The sequence below is a fragment of the Papio anubis genome, chromosome 11 (genome assembly GCF_008728515.1).
Source record: "Papio anubis isolate 15944 chromosome 11, Panubis1.0, whole genome shotgun sequence".
NCBI lineage: Eukaryota > Metazoa > Chordata > Mammalia > Primates > Cercopithecidae > Papio > Papio anubis.
Genome location: NC_044986.1, coordinates 101502654 through 101523350, shown reverse-complemented (window position 1 = coordinate 101523350; position 20697 = coordinate 101502654). Strand labels below are relative to the sequence as shown.

General features: G+C 36.3%; 1 protein-coding gene across 13 annotated transcripts in view; it reads right to left on the bottom strand.

Annotated features, from left to right (window-relative positions):
• ARHGAP21 (Rho GTPase activating protein 21) overlaps positions 1–20697 on the bottom strand; it is a 135033-nt gene that overhangs the window by 7767 nt on the left and 106569 nt on the right. For 8 of the 13 annotated variants that reach the window (XR_004177158.1, XR_004177159.1, XR_004177160.1 and 5 more), the window contains 14 exons: positions 16906–17064; positions 16660–16762; positions 13118–13154; positions 10779–10904; positions 9474–9758; positions 6460–6524; positions 5960–6096; positions 5254–5396; positions 4417–4572; positions 4248–4326; positions 3642–3715; positions 3475–3564; positions 377–502; positions 155–196 (listed from right to left, as the gene is read on the bottom strand). Coding sequence is in view for 10 of the 13 variants with exons in the window: in XM_031652703.1 (XP_031508563.1) it covers positions 155–196; positions 377–502; positions 3475–3564; positions 3642–3715; positions 4248–4326; positions 4417–4572; positions 5254–5396; positions 5960–6096; positions 6460–6524; positions 9474–9758; positions 10779–10904; positions 13118–13154; positions 16660–16762; positions 16906–17064 (1622 nt within the window). In the remaining 3 variants the exon portion in view is untranslated. Of the gene's footprint in view, positions 1–154; positions 197–376; positions 503–3474; positions 3565–3641; positions 3716–4247; positions 4327–4416; positions 4573–5253; positions 5397–5959; positions 6097–6459; positions 6525–9473; positions 9759–10778; positions 10905–13117; positions 13155–16659; positions 16763–16905; positions 17065–18585; positions 18688–20697 lie in introns of all 13 variants that reach the window. The other 5 variants (XM_031652701.1, XM_031652698.1, XM_031652702.1 and 2 more) reach the window with 1 other exon arrangement.

Below are 20697 nucleotides of genomic sequence, written 5' to 3'. Positions count from 1 at the left end.
ATATTCATTGGATCAGAAACTGAGCTAGAGACCTGCTTCCGGGGCGCAAAGCGGACAATAGCATACAAAGCAGGAAGTTGACATTGTTGGCGCGCCAGGATCTTGTGTCCCAAATGAAACTAACTGAGTACAAATGCTGACGGACAATACTTACAAGAGGCTCATCAGCACCTTCTTCTGTGAAAAACCAGTCATGCTAAAATTTAAAAAAGGTAAGAAGAGAAATTAAACAAGCCTTTAAATATATTGAGATCTTGGAGGATAGTATAGAAAAAGGGTAATTTTCTTAGGGAAAAATATTACAACCAACCTCTCTGACCACATAGTGGCTGCCCGTGAAAATGAATTTTCTTGTAGGGATGAAGCATGAACTTACGTGCTGGATGAGCGTTTCTACGATCTTGTACTGGTCAGGCATGTGGGTGACCATGTGGGTCATGTTGTCTTCTGATGTTCGAACAAGGGTTGGACCAAACACTATTGCTAGGTTTCTTGGTTCCATCTGAATGGGAAATACCAGAATTTTTCTTAAAGAAGTAGGCTGAAATTCCCATTGTAGGATTTTTGGTGAAAAAGAATATAAACAGAAAAATGGCTTTGATGTAGATTTAAAAAATGCTTTCTAGCAAGGTATTTTTTTTTTTTTTTTTTGAGACAGGGTCTCACTGTCACCCAGGCTGCAGTGCAGCGGCATGATCATAGCTGACTGCACTCTCGACCTCTTGGGCTCAAGTGATCCTCTTGCCTCAGCCTCCTGAGTAGCTAGGACTATAGGTATGTACCACCATGCCTGGCTAAGTTTTTTAAGTTTTTTTTTGTAAAGATAGAATCTTATAATGTTGCCAAGGCAGGTCTTGAAATCCTGGCCTTAGCTTCCCAAAGTGCTATGATTCCATGTGTCAGCCACCACAAGTGGCCTAGTTAGGATTTTCAAAGCAAATGTGTACAAAATGTTTCTTCTGCATTAATGATAATGTGCAATTGCATAATTAGCATTCATTTTTTTTTCCCAAGAAGTCTTTGATTGAAAAAACTGATTTGGTTCAAAACGAGGGTTACCAAAGCTTGATTAACTGATAAAAATGTTAAAATCAAAGGAAAAAAAGCTTGCAGAAGATTACAGGCACACCTGTAGTCCCAGCACTTTGGGGGACCGAGTCAGGTGGATTGCTTGAGCCCAGGAGTTCAAGACCTCATCTCTACTAAAAATAGCCAGGCGTGATGGTGTGTGCCTGTAGTCCCAGCTACTCTGAGGCTAAGGTGGAAGGAGGTAGAGGTTGCAGCTTGGGCGACAAAGTGTGACCCTGTCTGAAGAAAAAAGGAAAAAAAAACAAAACAAAATTCCCTCCCCTTGAGAAATGAAAAGTGGAAGAAATATGAAAGGTTACAGATTTTCCCTTTAGTACATCAAAATCACTAATGTGTAAACACCCAATGGTTGGAAATATTACTTCTGACCCATTTTTACCTGAAACCAATCTTCTGAAGCTCTTTGGTTAGGTTTGCTTTGCTCTGAATGCCTCACTCTTTTGTATACTTCTCTGTTTATGCATTAATTTCCATAGACGGTATTCCTTGTTTAATTATCAGACTGTCAAAGGTATGGATCTTTTGCTTTCCTTCATTAAATCTTACAATGTCTGATATATTTTGAATTCAGTATTTGATTAAAATAACTTTAATCAACCCTAATAACATATCAGGGGGCTAAAAATCACCACTGAACTCAAAAAGCCAAACTGGAAAAAAGGGAAAAGCAATTGCTGCACACCTAACATGTTAACTAGTGTAGCACATACCTAACGACACCATCACTGCAGAGGAATAAGAGGAAATTGTGTTGAAATCAGGATTTTTCTAGAGAGTTGGCTTGGTAGAAAGAAACTATGTGTGGGAAAGGTGTACTTAAAACTGGGCACGCAGAAATGTTTCTGGTCTCCCTCTTAGAATATGTACTCATCCTACTCTTCAATCTGTGCTGGTGTTGGTGGCTCAAAAAACACAAGTCTACCACCTCAAATGCCTTATGTAAAATTTTTACTAGATTCTTGACTATGATTTATGTTTTTAGACTAATGATAACATGCATTAATATTTATATGTATACACAGTAATATTTTATCTGGGTAAACAGTTTCAGCTGGTTCCTACATAAAACTGATAAAATAGTGTACAGTTTATTCATAAATTTAAAAATTCTATTTTTCTTTAAGATTCAGTGTAATTATATTACAGACACAAAAAATTCTGCAGTAAAAACCTATGCTAAAGATTAATTCAGTACTTTCTAAACTAACTAAACCAACACTCTTTTCTCTGTACTGATGAATGATATAATAGATTTCAGGAAACACTGACATTAATTGGAGACTACTTCAGCTACAATTATATTGAAAACTCTTTGGCTCCTACAGTATGAATTTCTGGAAACAGTCTAGGCTTTCATTTCCTTTTTTTTTTTTCTCCCTAACCATTTTGTAGCCCTATCACTACGGAGGAAACTGAGCATCTAAAGGAAGTAAGCTTCTTGATTTGCAGGTAATAGAGGTTGACACTCTTCTCATATCAATCCTTACTACAACTTCCAGAACATGCACAACGACTAAACTGATCTATCTAAATCACTCAGAAAAGAGTGTCAGCAATATTCCTGAGCTTGTGGTATTCTTTCATTTTCTTCTCCAGAAATTAAAATGACTGTTTCAGTACTTTAAGAAGTAATGCCCTTGAGTTAGAAAATCATCATTTTACAATCTCTGATGATATAATGGATTTAGGCAATAATCATCAAAAAACTAAGTTAAGACTACAACCTGTCAACCAAAATACCATGTGTAGACCTTGTGTGGATACTGACTTAAGCAAATAACCCTACAAAGACAGTTTTACAATCAAGAAAAACTGAATGGGGTCGGGCATAGTGGCTCATGCCTATAATCCCAGCACTTTGGGAGGCAGGTGGATTGCTTGAGCCCAGAAGTTTGAGACCAGCCTGGGCAACATGGTGAGACCTTGTCTCTAACATAACTTTTAAAAAAAAGAAAAACTGAATGTGAACTGAGTATTACACAATATAAAGAATATATTTTGTGGTGTTAAAAGGGATGAAAATGACTTATCTGTTTATGTCTGTTTTCACTGTATTCTATTTGGCCTTTTGACTGTTGTAGGGTATGCATATCTTACCTCTTCAAAATACTGATATACAGCTGAAAAATCAGAGCAGTAAAATTTCTGACTTTTTCATTTTTCTTACTGAATAACCATACAAGAAATCTTTTAAAATATCCTTTTAAAATGGTGACAACTGGTATTTTGGGATCTTTTGCTTTTAAAAACAATTTTAAGAAGGACTTACCCAGTTTGATGTTGAATTTATAAACCTTTTATTGACTATTTGGCATGAAGTAATGAAGCATATCTTTTAAACTAAAGCCACTAAAAGTACATTTCTCCAATAAGCCTTTAACATACCTTATTTTTTTCTGAATTTTCTGCCACTGTCTTCAGATGAGCTGAAAGGAACTTAAGTGTTTCATAATGATGTTCAGGCAAATCGTGAATCTGAAACACATTATTTTCACGATGGATTTAGAGGCTGAATTTTAGTTGTATCCCCCAAAATATAAAATAATACCTACTAGTCTTTTTAATGTTTTCAGACGATCTAGAGGATCTTCTTTACGATTGGCTTCAATAAAATCAGCATATTTATCTGATGACAAGAACAATAAAACAAATTTATTTTAAATTGCTTAGGTGAATTGTAATCTAGTTTCCCTTTAAGGATTAATTTTAAACCACAACATAAGAAAGATTTCTACATAGTCTTTGAAATGTAAATCTCTAGAATGTAAGTTCCCTGCAGGAACCATCCTATATTTACACAGCCTGTCCATTCTTCCCCCACCCTCCAACAACATGTAGTAAAGTGTCTTTCATGGCATTTAAATACTTGGCTTGACTGAAAAAACATTTTTCTACTCATTGTACCTTATTATGTCAGAAGCCATTTGAATGGTAACAATAATATTAATTTGGCTGCAAATATGTATGAACAAGATAATACATATGTTAATCAACCTAAACAACTTTTATGTTTTTAATATATGAGGGAGAACTCAACAAAGCCTCCTGTTTCCTTTGACCAAGACATTTTGTCCTGGTTCAATGGAATATTCTATGGTTTTCCAACTGTAACTTGAACCATTCCATCTGGTATCTACCTTTCATGGGAGTTAACTCACCATTTGTGAAGAGAGGCTCAGGGAGTTTTCTGAAGAAGGATTTTAGTAAACTGCTTATCACATTCAAATCTCGCCATTTCTAGGTGTACAAAATAGAAATACAGTATTTTCATATCCAATACCACCAAAGGGAAAAAAAAGGATCAGTTATTCAAATAAGCAAACTTACATCATCTTGTATATCAATATCAGCCATTCCCTTGTTGAGTTCTTCTTGCATACTTGAGATGGCTGCATTATTTCCAGGAACTCTATAAATACCTGTATATTCAAGACCTCTTTCTTCAACTAATTTGCAACATATGTCAACTATTAATGGAATATACTGAAAAACAAGAAATAAACATTTTATTTAATGCAGCACAAATGTTTAGTAGTTGTATATCACAGCTAAAATGCCCCTTTCGTCCAAAAGGAAACATAAATTGCTGTTATGTAATATAAAGAATAGAGACATTACAGATCTGGGAATAGAAAAAACCTGCAAGAGATATTTGAGACAGTAAGAAGAGAAATAGACTGAGAGAAAGAGGGACCCCCAGAGAGATAACATTCTAAAAAGTAAGAACAGGTAAGGAGAATGTGGAAACCGTTCAGCTGAATAAAGAGACAGTCAAGAAAAGAAGGAGGTGAGAGTAACATCAATTCATGATATGAATCCTAGCATAAATATATACACACACATTTGCATGTATTATACTTTCTTAATTAGGTCCTTGTTCTCATCCTTGTTTTAAGATGCTAAAAGCAGAAACACACATGATTTGAAGATGAATTGTTACAGACCATTTCAGACACATTCCTAATGGTTGAATATTCAATTTCAGAGTCAATACATTAGAAAAAAAGCATTACAGGTCAGAAATACTTAGGGAAACTAAAGTCTGCTACGAAGAGGAAAATAGATTGACAGTCTCTGTTGTCTGAAAGGCTGTATACTCAGATCCCATTATAATCACAACCGAATTAATGACTTTAGGAAATCCGGTAGGCTGGTGTCTCCTACCCGATTAGTATGAGCTGGTGGGCAGTCATCTAGTCGGACGCCGAACGTTCCTGTAGCAGTTGGCTTTTTCTCAAATGTCTTTCTCATGATACTTGGAATGCCTTTTCTCCATGTGCCTTTGTCTTTTGGGGGACTGGTATCATCTTTTGATTGCCAGTCAAAATAAAACAACAACATAAAAAGGAAATGAGTGTTTAAATCATGACTTTAAAAACATTTTATCAATGTTTACATAAATCCAAGTCCTGTAATATAAATAATACATCCTATATTTAACAAAAATATGTTCTCTTCCATATAACTTATACTTCTTCATTCTTTTATAATGTGTGCTATAATTTTCTTTAAAACAGCAAAAAAATAAATAAAATCAGTGTGTCATCTTTATAGTGAGACTTCAACAAAGGGAAAAATAATAGTTTTATTTCATAAATGATAGGACCTGAATCCTCCGAGTCATTTAAATTTGTAATGTCTCTGATTTAAGTATTGTTTGTATTTTCCTTCACTTTCTCTTTATAATGAAGCTGGTGTCTTGGGCCTCACAAAGGGAAAGGCCCAATGAGCCCAGACCAGGCCTACTGTGAATTTTGAGCTAGTTGACATGGGGCCTGGTGAGTAGAAATGGTACAGAAAACATAAACGTATCTCTCCGATGCCAATTTTAAATCATCTTATTTACTTGTTAGAAAGCTAACATCAATACCTTTACTGAGAAGTTTCCTTTCCGACTCTTCCTTTGGAGAGTGTGGGCTTTGAGTCTTTGGCTCTGATTTAGCACCAAGCAAAGTTTGCCTGATGCTGAGACTCTGGCGAGGTGTTTTTGGCAACTGCTCTGCTTTGCTGTTGAAGGAAATGACATTTGTTAACTATTACAGTAATCCCCCTCTATCTGTGGTTTCAGTTACCTGTGGTGAGCCATGGTCTGAAAATATTAACTGGAAACTTCTTGGAATAAACAATTCATAAGCTTTCAATTTTGTACAGTCCTGCCCAGAATAAGAATCATCCCTTCATCCAGAGTAGCCACACTGTATACGCTACCCGCCCGTTACTATATGGGAAAAAATATAGTGTAGAGAGGATTTGGTACTATCTGCAGTTTCAAGCATCCACTTGAGGTCTTGGAATGTATCCTTGCAAATAAGGGGGATGACTGTACTGATTTTATATCCAAATTAACTGCAGGCAAGGTGGGATTCTCACCTCATCAGACTGTTATATTCTTTTATTCTTCGACTAATTAGATCCCTGTTAGTGACTCCAGTGTCCTACAGAATAAATAAAGTAAAATTAGAAAATCAATTCTAAATATCAATAAGTAAGTGATGATCCTTACTCTTTTGAGGCTTTGTATTGTACTGCTTTGCTTGTTTAACAAAAACATTACTATCATGTGTTCTCAGTGGAGCTGTTTCAAAGCTTCTATTCAATATCACCATGTGACAAATGTTCCAAGTGCCTCCCAACATTGCCAAAGGGTTTTGTTTCTTTTCTGTATCCATGCAATACCTAGGATAGTACCAGCAAGTAACAAGTTTTCAATACTTATTGAACTGATCTGTCCATTTAAAAATAAATGACTACAAAGCAGTCAGTGTTTTCTCTAATACCAGAAAGAATGATCAGCGTTTAAAAAATATACGTGTAAGTGATTTTTCTTCAAAAAGAAAAAGAAATAATATAGGTGGATAAAAGATGGAAACAGACTGCCAGAATGTGTTAGTGACTAATTTGTAAGGACAGTGAAACCAAGGATCAACTAGTATCAAAAGTGGCAGTTACAGTACCAGAAAAGAAAAAAAGTGAAAAGCTTAAAATTTGCTTGATTTTTTTTTTAACCTCTGTGAGTTAACTTGTATAAAATGCTATATGGTAAACCCAGAGTTGACCATAACGTGATCCTTTTATTCCTATTCATTCCAATTATACATTGATATTGAGTGGGGTTCTCAATTTTTTTTAACTTGCCTCGTTTTGATTGATACAGTTTACAAAGAATACAGTCTTTAAATACAGGAGTAAGTTATCTTGAATTTAAATAGACCATTCCAACTTATCAGCTGAGAGATCATATGATTAAGATCTAGAATAAGACTGCCTGGATTTAAATCCTACCCCTGATGCTTAAGTCGCTGTGTGACCTTAGGGAAATGATTTAGCCTCTCTTTGCCGCAGTTTCCTTATTTGTAGAATGGTGGTGATGATAATAGGACACATTCATATGGTTGCTGAGATTAATGCATGTAAAATGTTTAAAATAGTATGTGCCATATGCTATGTGCTCAGTGAATTACTGTTTTCTCATCTATGAAACTGGGGAAAATACTTGTGTACCTGTATCTTAAGATTAGATGGTGATGATAATAGCTCACACTGAGTAAATGTTTATTACCTGGCAGGCTTTCTTCACATGCATTACCTCATTCAATCATCCAAATGGCTACTATGTGTCACAGAACAAGTCATCTGAAGGAGTTTTAACAATGACAGTCTACTGCCCGAGAGAGTGCCTGACACATAGTAGGTGCCTGTTACACAGAACTCCTCTGAACTATTACTTAAAGCTGAAATCCACATCTAAGTTCTTATTCTCCCTGTTTATTTTGCAAAAATTCAGGTCTGATGCTCTCTGTATAGCGGGTAGTTGTACAACATAGGTTGCACTGATAAAGATCTGGTGTTACTTTTTAACCACAAACAAGGCAAAGTGTAAACTACCAAAGGAAAAAAGCACACTTTTCCTATGGTACACGTTTTAGTACTTTGAATTGGATATAATGGAAATGACTAAATTAGAACATAATCTGCATAAGTTTACATTTAATGTAGGCATTCCTGAGTACTATAAGAGAACTCTGTGCCCCTTTTTTGGTTATAATAAATGGGCATGAAAAGTGAAAACACAGTGAAGAAAAAACTGTGTTAATGATAAGAAAATACTTCAGCAGGCCGGGCGCGGTGGCTCAAGCCTGTAATCCCAGCACTTTGGGAGGCCGAGATGGGCGGATCACGAGGTCAGGAGATCGAGACCATCTTGGCGAACACGGTGAAACCCCGTCTCTACTAAAAAATACAAAAAAACTAGCCGGGCGAGGTGGCGGGCGCCTGTAGTCCCAGCTACTCCGGAGGCTGAGGCAGGAGAATGGCGGGAACCCGGGAGGCGGAGCTTGCAGTGAGCCGAGATCCGGCCACAGCACTCCAGCCTGGGTGACAGAGCAAGACTCCGTCTCAAAAAAAAAAAAAAAAAAAAAAAAAAAAAAAAAAAAAGAAAATACTTCAGCAAATGCTGACTTAATCACTGCTAAATTTGCTTGATAAAGTTTATAGTTATACGTACTTTAAAAACCATCTTTCCTGTTGAAATTCCTACTGTAAAAATATCTTGATGATCATAATTCTCAAATCCCTAAACACTTCTGCATGAAAAAGAAAAGCTGGGCTGGGCGCAGTGGCTCACACTTGTAATCCCAGCACTTTGGGAGGCCGAGGTGGGCAGATCACGAGGTCAGGAGATAGAGACCATCTTGGCTAACATGGTGAAACCCCATCACTACTAAAAACACAAAAAATTAGCCGGGCATGGTGGCGGGCGCCTGTCGTCCAAGCTACTCAGGAAGCTGAGGCAGGTGAATGGCCTGAACCCGGGACGGGGGGCTTGCAGTGAGCTGAGATCACGCCACCGCACTCCAGCCTGGGCAACAGAGGAAGACTCCATCTCAAAAAAAAAAAAAAGCTGACTTATGATTTTTGAAAATGCAAGTTTTCTTAGAAACTAATTATTGTATGACAGTAGGCTATATCATATTCTTGACTGTATAATTCTAATAACAAAAATCATCAGTATCACTCTGCATTTATATGGTTATTTATACTGGTAAGTATGTTTACTGTAACTTAAGCACTACAACAATCCTGTCTTTGAAAGATGGAAATGGATCTGGAATAACTTGGTCACAAACGACCAGGACTAGGAATGTAGTTCACTGCTTCTCGGTATGCAGAATATATAAATAACCTATGTTTCTAGTTCAGTGATGGTGATTTTCCAATATGTGAAAATAATATAAAATAGGTATGTCTGAGTTTTCCATCAACTGTTTTACATGAAAATAGCACATTATAATTTTTTATAAAAATGATGTATCATATTCCTTAGATGTTTGTAAGAAAGTGTTGTGAAAGGGTCACATTTCTCCAGCATTCCTTTGAACACCCACCTCTTCGTTTAGGTTGCTGCTGTCCTGGATCGTCTTGATCCAAGCTAACATATCGTCTCTGTCTTCAGCCTGAAACAGGCATTCGCAGTCGGATGTGGTGAGTCGAAACACATTTTTCCTCTTGGTCTCACTGTAAGAGATGTCTATCAAGCAAGCATTAACACTGATGGGCTGCTCTTCCTCAGACGGAGTCGTCTGCTCTCTTTTATCTTTGTACAGGTAAAGTGAATGACCCCGAAGTACAACGTACATCTGTTTCCACGGCCGAATACTTCCACCAACTCGCTGGAAAACATGCGATATTGCATGAATAGTCAGTATTTGGCTAAATCTTTGTGACAGGATAAGCACATTAAGCAACACCCTTCCTCTGCGCTTATACATAACTAGTGTAGCAGATGGCAGATTTAGCTCAGTACCTATTTGTGAGGAGAGGAAGATAAAAATTGTGGACCGTAAACTGAGTTAGGCAGTATATGCATATCAAAGTCAAGGACAGTGAAATCCCAACTTCAGTTGGGAAGGCAAAATGAACAAAGCAAATCAAAGAAAACAAATGTAGCAAAATATATCAAAAACAGTAACGGAACAGAAAATTTAAAAATCAGTCCAAAAAACCTTTTGAGTGAAAGACTTACGACTTACAGCACACAAATGACAGAAACTGCAGAAGTTCTCAAACAATTGTATACTTAACTAATTAACAGAGTTCATCAACTTTATATGGCTAAGCAACTCTATCCACATCCAAAGTGAGTTTTCTGACAGCATTAAAATATTCTTATATATAAGCTGTCCAAATATTATAGAACATTTTTGCGGCGAAGTTTTTTTCTATTGAAATCTACTGGATGCATATATTGATATTTTTATGCTTGTTTAATTTTTAAAATACAATGAAACAAACTTATAAAGGTAACTTAAAATAAACTGAGAAAAGAGATATAAAAATTTAAAACTGAATTGCCACTTCCTAAAGGACAATGGGAATAACCCATTGCTAATAAACTAATAAGAAGGGCAGAGTTCCTTCTTAAATACTTTGGTTTCTTTTTTACATTGCCAAAATGTAAGACAATATGCATGTTGACTACATGCAGCTGACACACAGGACAAAAAGTACTAAATTAAAGCAATAATTAGAATTTTTTAAGGGAATACTTTTTTAATGTAGAAAAATATATTTATAAATTTTTTTTTCACTCTTTAATCTGGGTATCATGCCATTTTATGTATACAGGTTTTATGGTTTATTTGTCAGGGTCTGCATTTCTGACAGTCAGGGTGGCTTAGAAAACACACTACCTTGCCCTTATCGGTGACAAGAGGCCGGAAATGGAGCCACCCTTCCTTGGCAGCATCACTGAAGACCTCTGAGGAAGAATCTTTTCTGGACCCAGAGTCTTCCGATGACTTTTGGCTGTCTGTGATCTATAGAAAGGACCAAGAAAACAAGGGAAAACAGCATTTTCCTTTATAAATATTTGCACATTGAAACTGCTTTGTGGAAAACTCTTATTTAATGTTTCAAGTGAAGGGCTATTTTTGAAAAATCCTAACTTTATATTTTTAAAAATTTCTAGTCTCATTTAAAAAATGTGAATTGACTATCATTTTTTAACCATTAAACATAACAAATGGTATAATTTTCCTGTTCTCATCAGTTCACATTTTAGTGAAAAATGAGAAAATGATCGTTTTGTGATTTATGTCATTTGAAGAATGAAAACAGCAAGATGCAATAACGAATGGCTGAGAAGCAGCTAGAAACTGGTGATGCTGTGGCAGGGCTTCTCTGAAGAAATAATATTTTGTTGAAATCTGAAGGAAAAATAAGGAGCCAGCCATAAAAGGTCAGAGGGAAGAGAAGTTTGGTGAGAATGTATAGCTAATGACTGTATATCATCATTATCACTTAAAATGTTCACTGATTAATGTGATCAACAAACAGCTAATTCTAGATCATTAAGGGTCTTTTAGGCCATGGTAGGAAGTGTGAAAGAAGCATTAAGTGACAAATCAGGGGAGTAACTGAACACCCTGTTCAAAGCTCACTCTGAGTACTCTGTTGAGAGTGGATTCTAAAGGGACAAGCATGAAAAGAGCTGCGACTACAGGAATCCAGGTGAGAGATGATGTCAGCTTGCATTTAAGTAGCATAGGTGAAGACAGGAAGATTCAGGGTAGTCTCGAATTGATATGGGGGAGAGTGAAAAAGAAGAAACATGGCTAGTTCTGAGATATTTGGCTTCATCAAGAAGATGAATGGAAGTGAACTTGCTGAGATGGGGAAAACTTAAGGGATAATGAGGTCTGGGGGTAACGGGTCTAATCATCACGTAAACCTTGAGTTGCTGATTAAACATCCAAGTGACGGCAGCTGACATGAGCTAGAGTTCAGGAAGGAGGTCAAGGATAGCCACGTAAACTTTGGGAAACCTCTGCATAAGATCACTGAGGAAATCAGGGTAGATAAAGAAGGGTCAGAACAACTCTGGGCATTCCAACATTTAGATATTAGGTGGAGCAGAGGGGATGGAGAAGTAGCCTTTCAGTTAGAAGAACAGGAAAGTGTGGCAAGATGGAAGCCAGCAGAAGAAAGCGTTTCAGGAAGGGAGCTGGAAATTGCATTGAATACCAGCAAGGGTTCAAGTTAAAAACCGACGTTAACCATTAGTTTCGGAACCTGAATGTCAGTGTTGTTCTGATGTGTGTGAGCTGAGAAGAAGTAGAAACTATAGTTTTTTTCAAGGGGTTCTGCTGTGAAATGGAGTAACGAATAAAGCGGGATGTGGATTCCAGGAAGGTTTCTATTTTAATGTAGGAAATAGAACATGGGTGCATACAACAGTGAACAAGTCACTGGAAAAATGGTGACTGTGCAGAAGGGGACTGAGAAACTTAGAGGCAAGAGAATCCAAAGAAGTGTGAGGTGCACAGTAATATTTATGGTAAGAATAAGGAAGGCAGCAAGTGTGGGTATAAAGGCAGGGGACTGGCTGGGGATGGTGGCTCACGCCTGTAATCCCAGCACTTTGGGAGGCCAAGGCGGGCGGATCACCTGAGGTCAGGAGTTTGAGCCTATCAACATGGCAAAACCCCATCTCTACTAAAAATGCAAAAGTTAGCCAGGCGTGGCAGGCGCCTGTAATCTCAGCTACTTGGGAAGCTGAGGCAGGAGAATCGCTTGAACCCGGGAAGTGGAGGTTGAGAAAGGCAGGAAACTGATATTTTTGGAGATGGTAAATAAGGAAATTCCTGTCTAATAGTTTCTATGTTTTCAGGGAAGTACGAGGGGAGGGAGAAGAGAGAGAACAGGGGTGGAGTGAGGGGTGTTAGGGGAAGCCACGAAATAATTTCCAGGATAGAAAAACATACAACAAAATACAAAAAGGACTGCTGGGCAGTTAGATTTCTGGCCTTGAACTGATAAAGTCAGAAAAATCAGCACAACGTGCATCAAGTATTACGTACTTGAATATGTATAGAAATTAGAAGAGAACATTTTATACATGATATTTTCCAAATGTACTCAATACTTACAGAATAAAAGATTACAATATTTAAATATTAAATGTCTACTGGGTAAAAGAAGTACTTCTCTATGAAGAGAGAAACTAAGGTAAGGAGAAACTAATACTAACCTTGATTCCCTTCAGACTAGATACGTGCTTAAAGGACCTGTTGGGAAAAAAATACATAAATATTTTCAATAAGTGCAAAAAAAAACTTAAAGATATAAGGATAATTTTATTACCATTAATCTTTCAATAATAATCTGACATTTCATCATTAATACGTTAAATGTCCCCTATTCAATGGAAGTGAAAAAAAAAAGCTAATTTTATAAAAAACTTTCCACTCAGTAATTAAAACTTTCTTAATTGATCTGGTAAGTTAAAATTGTTTCTGCTTAAAGTGTGGGACTTTCTATTTTTTTTTTTTTAATCAAAGACAAAGCTACTCAGGCTGAACACTGGGTTTTATGTTATTAGTTAACCATAGCTGCAATGCTATATTAAGGATTTCCGCCGGGCGTGGTGGCTCACGCCTGTAATCCCAGCACTTTGGGAGGCCGAGGCGGGCGGATCACAAGGTCAGGAGATCGAGACCACGGTGAAACCCCGTCTCTACTAAAAATACAAAAAATTAGCCAGGCGAGGTGGCGGGCGCCTGTAGTCCCAGCTACTCGGGAGGCTGAGGCAGGAGAATGGCGTGAACCCGGGAGGCGGAGCTTGCAGTGAGCCGAGATCGCGCCACTGCACTCCAGCCTGGGCGACAGAGCGAGACTCCGTCTCAAAAAAAAAAAAAAAAAAAAAAAAAAAGGATTTCCATGATGTTAATTATGACCAGTAAGCAGTTGCCAGCAGCAGCCATCTTCAGGGAGATGCTTCCTGTCATCTCCACTCATCCTGCTGGTGGATACCCTGAACTGGAAATGTGGCAGGGAGGGCACAGTTAGGGACAGTCCCGGCCCTTCACTCTTCTACTCCAACCACATTCTGACTGCTTTCAAAAAGGAGGACAACTGTTGCCACTGAAAAGGCTCAGTGCTTCAGGAGACAGGTTCATGTTAAAGTAATCGAAAATAATTTAACTTTTATTAAGGGACAATAAACTTTTTTAAACTCAAAATTCATTTAAGAAACTTAGAGTTTCTTGAAGATGTTACTAGAGGTGTCACTGTTCTCTCCTCTCAGAAACGCCCCCACCACGCCACAAACAACAATGTAATCAGAAACAGATATGCAAACTCAATCTTCAACCATATCAGAAGACACTGTAACTCTGAACTACCCTATACAAACAAAAAAAGGTGGCTAACTGCAGTGAAGTAAACAATGGATACAGGAAGAAAGAAGAGGGCACCGTTACTTGCAGATCTCAAAACTGCAGTACATTGATTTCTGAGAGATTGAAACCAACCATCCATTGTTTGGAACAATGGAAAATAGCGTGCTGAAGCTGGCGACAGGAGCCTCGTTTGTTACCACGGAGTATCAGAGGAGAATGAGGAATCATACAGTCCTGCCATCACTGCAGGAAACAGTGTGTAGCTGGTGTAGGCTGCGGTAGACTCTGAAATAACGGCAGTTTTTGATAGCTTATAATGAGGAAGAAATAAAAGCTAAAATAGCTCACAAATCCAACCCTGTATCTTTAGGAAAATTCCTGCTAGCCTGGAAGCAAGCCCTGCTAGCCACACACAAACCTCCCTGAAGTAGCTGGTCCAGAAAGAACTAATCTTATTGGAATATAAAGAATAACCAAATGGAACCCTCAGAGGACTGTATGCAAAAATAAAAAAGACAAATAGCTCTTTAACACAAGGTTCAATATCATAGATGTCAGTATTCCCCAAGTTAATTTATAAATTAATTATTGTATCAATGAAAATGTACATAAGAATTCAAGAACTAGAAAATCTGAATTTAAGGTTCAAATACTAAAATAAAAATAGCCAGGAGAATTCTGAAAAAACATAAAATAATGATGGATAATAGTCTTACCAGATAAGAAAGACATCATAAAACTACCATAATTAATAGAACCTGTTATACATTAATATACAGATAAATCAACTGAATAGAGCCCCAAAATAAAATTAAATACATATGACTTAGTATATAATAAAGATAATGTACTGGGGGGAAAAGGATGACATTCAATAGGTGCTTCTGGGACAACAGAGATATTAGAAAATGTAAAGTCTCTCTATCTCACTAATTAGAATAAATTAATTCCAGGTGAGTCAAAGTTGTGAGTTTACAAAAAAATAAAAAAATAAGTAAACATAACTTTTGTTATAATTCTGGAGACAGAATTTTTCGATACGATACGACTCAAAATTCAAAGGCCACAAAAATATTTCCTAAATTTAGCCACAGAAAAAATTTCAAATATTTTTGCATGGTTTAAAAAAAATGAAAAATATTGAATTAGGAAAGACTTGCAACAACACATCACAGAAAAATGTTAGCTTCCTTTATATAAAAAGGATGCAGAAGTCAGAAGAATACATAGAAAATAGTCAAAAAATATAAAAAATCAGTTCACAGAAAAATATATCTTAAATATATGAAATGGTGTTCAACTGATAAGAAAGCGTCAAATTAAAACTGCAAAATGCTATTATGATAATTAAAAAGATATGTATCAAGGTCTAAACAAAACACTGTGTTAGAATATAACAGCAGAGGCTTTTGTATATTGCTGGTGGGAATGTGGTTCGGTATAATTTTTATGGAGAGCTATTAACAATAGATATTAAAATTAAAAATATGGCCGGGCATGGTGGCTCATGCCTGTAATCCCAGCACTGTGGGAGGCCGAGGTGGGTTGATCACCTGAGGTCAGGAGTTCCAGACCAGCCTGACCAACATGGTGAAACCCCGTCTCTACTAAAAATACAAACTTAGCCGGGCGTGGTGGTGCATGTCTATAATCCCAGCTACTTAGGAAGCTGACGCAGGAGAATCGCTTGAACCCGGGAGGTGGAGGCTGCAGTGAGCCGAGATCGTGCCATGGCACTCCAGCCTGGGCAACAAGAGCAAAACTGTCTCAAAAATAAATAAATTTTTAAAATAAATAAAAATACACCTTTGATGTAAGAATCCTGTTTTCAATTGTATTTATTCACACATGTGCTAACTGCACTATGTACAAATACAGTCAATAAAGTATTTGTGATAGCATAAGATTTGATCACTATAAATGTCTATTAATACAGAGTATTGGTTAAGTATATCATGGTATAAACTACTCAATGGAAAATTAAAAAATCATGAAACAGCATGAGCCAGGACTATATATCAGTGTCTATATCATGTGTCATTTGTTTGTAAAAATAATTAGAATACACATATATGCATATTTAGGTAGTGTACATATGATTTTATGTACAGAATAGCTCTAGAATTACACAAAAGAAAACAGTAACATATTATGTCTGAATAGTACTGAATGGCTGCAGTTTTTAGGGTGAGAGTATTTAACATTTTTCTACCATGTTTGTGTTATTGATTTTTAAAATTCAATTTAATGTTACCATTAACAACTTTATTTGCATTTCTAATGTCAAAGTTAGAAAACATAAGACCATCATTCAATTCTGAACTTATATGTCCAGGTCATGCTGAATACCCATCCACATGCAAATATTTAAAATAATACACCTGAGACTTACAATTTTGCATCTTCTCTGTAATCATCCAGACCCTCATCATATGATTTTGATCTTTCTGTCTTTGAGTTGGGCTGAGCATCCAGGCTAGGAGGGCCAACAGATTCTGTAATTAATTAAAATTCAGTATTTAGACATTCACAAGTGGTTCCCAGATTCTTTTAATGGTGGAAAGATCAGTTTATCATACTGTTCTAAGCGGAAAACAGAGCATGAGATATGGTTTACAAAACCATCCTTTAGACGTACCGTGGTCATGTGAGAGCTGACGGCGAATTATGGGAGCTGAAGTTGTGAGGCTGGGAGGAACTGTTGCTATGGAGGGGACCTGAGAGGTAGAGGCTGATATAACAGCAGAAGCAGGGATATGTGCAATATCATGATCAATGCTAGGGCTAGTTGGTTCATCTGTAAGAAAAAAGGAAAATCAGAATGTTCAATGACCTAATTGTTATTAATAAAACTCATAGTCAGTAACATTATTAAGGGGGTCAGATAAAGATTTTAACACTTCACCACCAAAGCACATCACTAAATGACCTATTCAGTCTGCTAAAAATTGATTTACAGTTATTACTCTAGTAATTCTAAATAATTCTGAGAATATGGTATAAGAAATTAAATGAGCTGCTCTGCCAACCAATTAATGCCTTCACTAACTAATTGTCAAGGTACTAAAGTTTATAGGTACCTTGAACCTAAACCTATCAAACCAGAGCAATAATCATATACCACCCAAAAGAATTACTTTTCAAATTTTAAATGTATCACAGATTATCACTTCAGGAAATTAAGCAAGGTGATTGGTTGAGGCTCAGTTTTCAAAGCATTAATTCCTAAAACCGTATCTCCCCCCTCATCCCCACACAAGTGTATCTCAATTTCTGTAGAAAGACAAAGTCCAGTCTCTAGCTTCCAAAGTAAGTTTCCAGAGACATTTGTACAAAATTCTTACTCTTATAAAGACATCAATGATTTAAATTCTAATGCTTGAGGCCAAGAAATGTAATTCAATAGGATGCTAGAACTATAATCCTTAAAATTAAACGCCCCAGAATAAAACCTGTTAAAGAATGTACTACAATGATAAACCAGGGTTTTGATGCCTTGATTTAAAAGGTCCAGCTATGTTAATTTTGACTAAATTCTAAGAATGCTGTACCATATTATCAGGATTTTACTCAAAAAGACCGATAATGTTACAAAAATATAACATTTCCATCTTATGGCCAAAATCAGTAAATTCTAACTAAGTTTAGCTTATTTTCTATTTTTACAACTTTCTTTAAAAGCAGCTCTTTACATTTTAGCAAGAGAAGACATTTTGGAAATTTCTCTATGTACCACTTTTTACTAAGTAAATGACAGTTTATATCATGTCAGTAAGAATACAGTAATTCTTTTTCCAAAATCAAGAAGATAACTGAAGTTTTAAAAATTCAGTGAGGATAACAATTTAATTTCACTAAAACTTGTATTTAAAACTGATTTTGATATTTAAATTAGCACATGTAATAAAGTTTCTTTAAACAATACATGATATAAAGCAGGCTGGTTTTATAGAGTCTGCTGATCAATAATTCTGTTATAGATTAATGAATACTGATGTGAACAGGAATATACTGTATTCTTCAAAAAGTATCTGACTCATGCAGAATTAATAAATCTTTATACTGGGATAAATCTTTGAGGAGAATGATTTTATGCCTTGCAAAAGTAATGAACGTGAAATTCAAATTGTACATGGATTAAGCATTATTGCAAAGCATTAAATACAATTTTCAAATTTTGTGTCCCTGGATTTCCTGATGGTATTCATTCAATCCCTTCCGACTTACTATACTTTGGAGAAAATTTCTGAAACACACTGGATTAAAATAATCAGTTTTAGATATGTCTGCAAAAATAGGTGGGAGGATAGATACTCACCTGTTCTAAAGTTGGACTGAATGGAGAAGGCGTGGGAGAAGAGACTAACATTGGGCTTACTCATTTCAGTATTGTTGCATTCTTTATAATAAATGTCTTTTACTGGTATGTTAAAAGGAGAAAAGGAAAAGCTAAACATACTTTTAAAGTAAACACAATTATATTACCTCACATTTACAGACTATACTAATCCCATCCTTTATTCCCTTTGAAAATATAAAAACTTTTCTACCGGTTTAAAAATACTGTGTTAGGAATAATCCAAATTCAAAAACTCTAATTTTCACATACACTTTAATTATTACCAATATGCAGATTACGTAAAAACAATTTCAATTTATCTTATTTTCCAATGTAGAAAAATAGACATTAGTTGACCAAAGGGAAAACAAAAATTTTTCATCTCATATACAAACATATTCAAAAGCATCATGATGTCACACTTTCAAATGACTTCTACATTTTTAAATAAAATATTCTGTTAGATGAAAACCAATCATCTTTATCCTAGGCATACCACATACTACATTAAGACATTAATGCATTCAAAACGTATTTATGAACTACTGGGGTTACAGATTTGTTATTAAGTGGCATAAACATTCGTGTTAAACTAAATTACATAATCAAAGAACTGACTTAAGAAATGAAGTCTTGGCCGGGTGCGGTGGCTCACGCTTGTAATCTCAGCCCTTTGGGAGGCCAAGACGGGTGGATCACCTGAGGTCAGGAGTTCCAGACCAGCCTGGCCAACATGGCAAAACCCTGTCTCTACTAAAAATACAAAAATTAGCCGGGCATGGTGGTGCGTGCCTGTAGTCCCAGCTACTTGGGAAGCCGAGGCAGGAGAATCACTTGAACCTGGGAGGCGGAGTTGCAGTGAGCTGAGATCATGCTACTGCACTCCAGCCTGGACGACAGAGCAGGACTCTGTCTCAAAACAAAAAAACAAAAAAAACAAAAAAAAACTGAGGTCTTCATTTACTTTCTTCACTAAAAGACCCAGAGCTCTTTTTAATAAAAAGAATGGTGAAGGATACGTAAGTTGCTACACATCAAAATTCAATATGGTTACCGTTTCTTAACATGTAAAAAAATACAGGCCTATATATCCCAAAATTTTGCTTTGGAAAACAATGTTTTCCAAAAGTAAATAATCCTCACAGATAATATCTACTCCATTATTCATTTGGATTTTTTCCAAATGGAAAATATTTCAAATTATGTTTCTATTGATAATATTCATATCTGAATAGGAAACTTTCACTGTTTATTGCTTATCAATATTTTAGAAAAAACATCTTAAAGATTTCATATTGTGAAACTTCATGCATAACTGTTACACAATCATTTTTCAGATATCAAAGCATGAAAGAAGAGAAGTCCTCCTACATGAAGAGCTCTTATAAGTAAGAACCACCAAAATCACAGCGGAAAGAACAAAACACATGAAAACACAACTCATGGAAGAAATGCAAAAGCCTCATAAAAATGTAAAAAATACTTGTAAAAACCTATTACTGAACTGATCAAATAAAAGCAAGATGAAACAGTGATTTATAACTGTCTTTTCATCTCATAAACTGACAAGTATTTTCACTTTAAGATGTTCTCATCCTACTTGATCCTCTTCGTATTCTTCAAGATAACTACAGAGAGTGTATCTATGCCTGTCTATCCCAGAGATTCAACAGGATTTCACAGGAGTGGCTGGCCCTCCGGTGGGTGGGCATGATCTAGGCCTATCCCTCTGAATCCACAGAGATTGGCCAAGGGGTGAGAACCACGCAGTCAGGGCCCCTGATATTAATAATATCTCCAGGATTCAATACATGGGCAGTGAGAAAACTATGGGCTTTCTCCTCTTTTCCTTGAACAGCAACTGTAGAAATCAGTAAACTGTTGAGTTGTCACCAATGGCCACCTTTTCTACTATGTGGAGAAAAATTATCTAAGAATGAAGAAAGCAAAACAAAAAAAGATTCACAGTGGTGGCTCATGCCTGTAATCCCAGCACTTTGGGAGGCCAAGACGGGAGGATCACTTGAGGTCAGGAGTTCGAGACCAGCGTGGCCAACATGGTGAAGCTCCATCTCTACTAAAAATACAAAA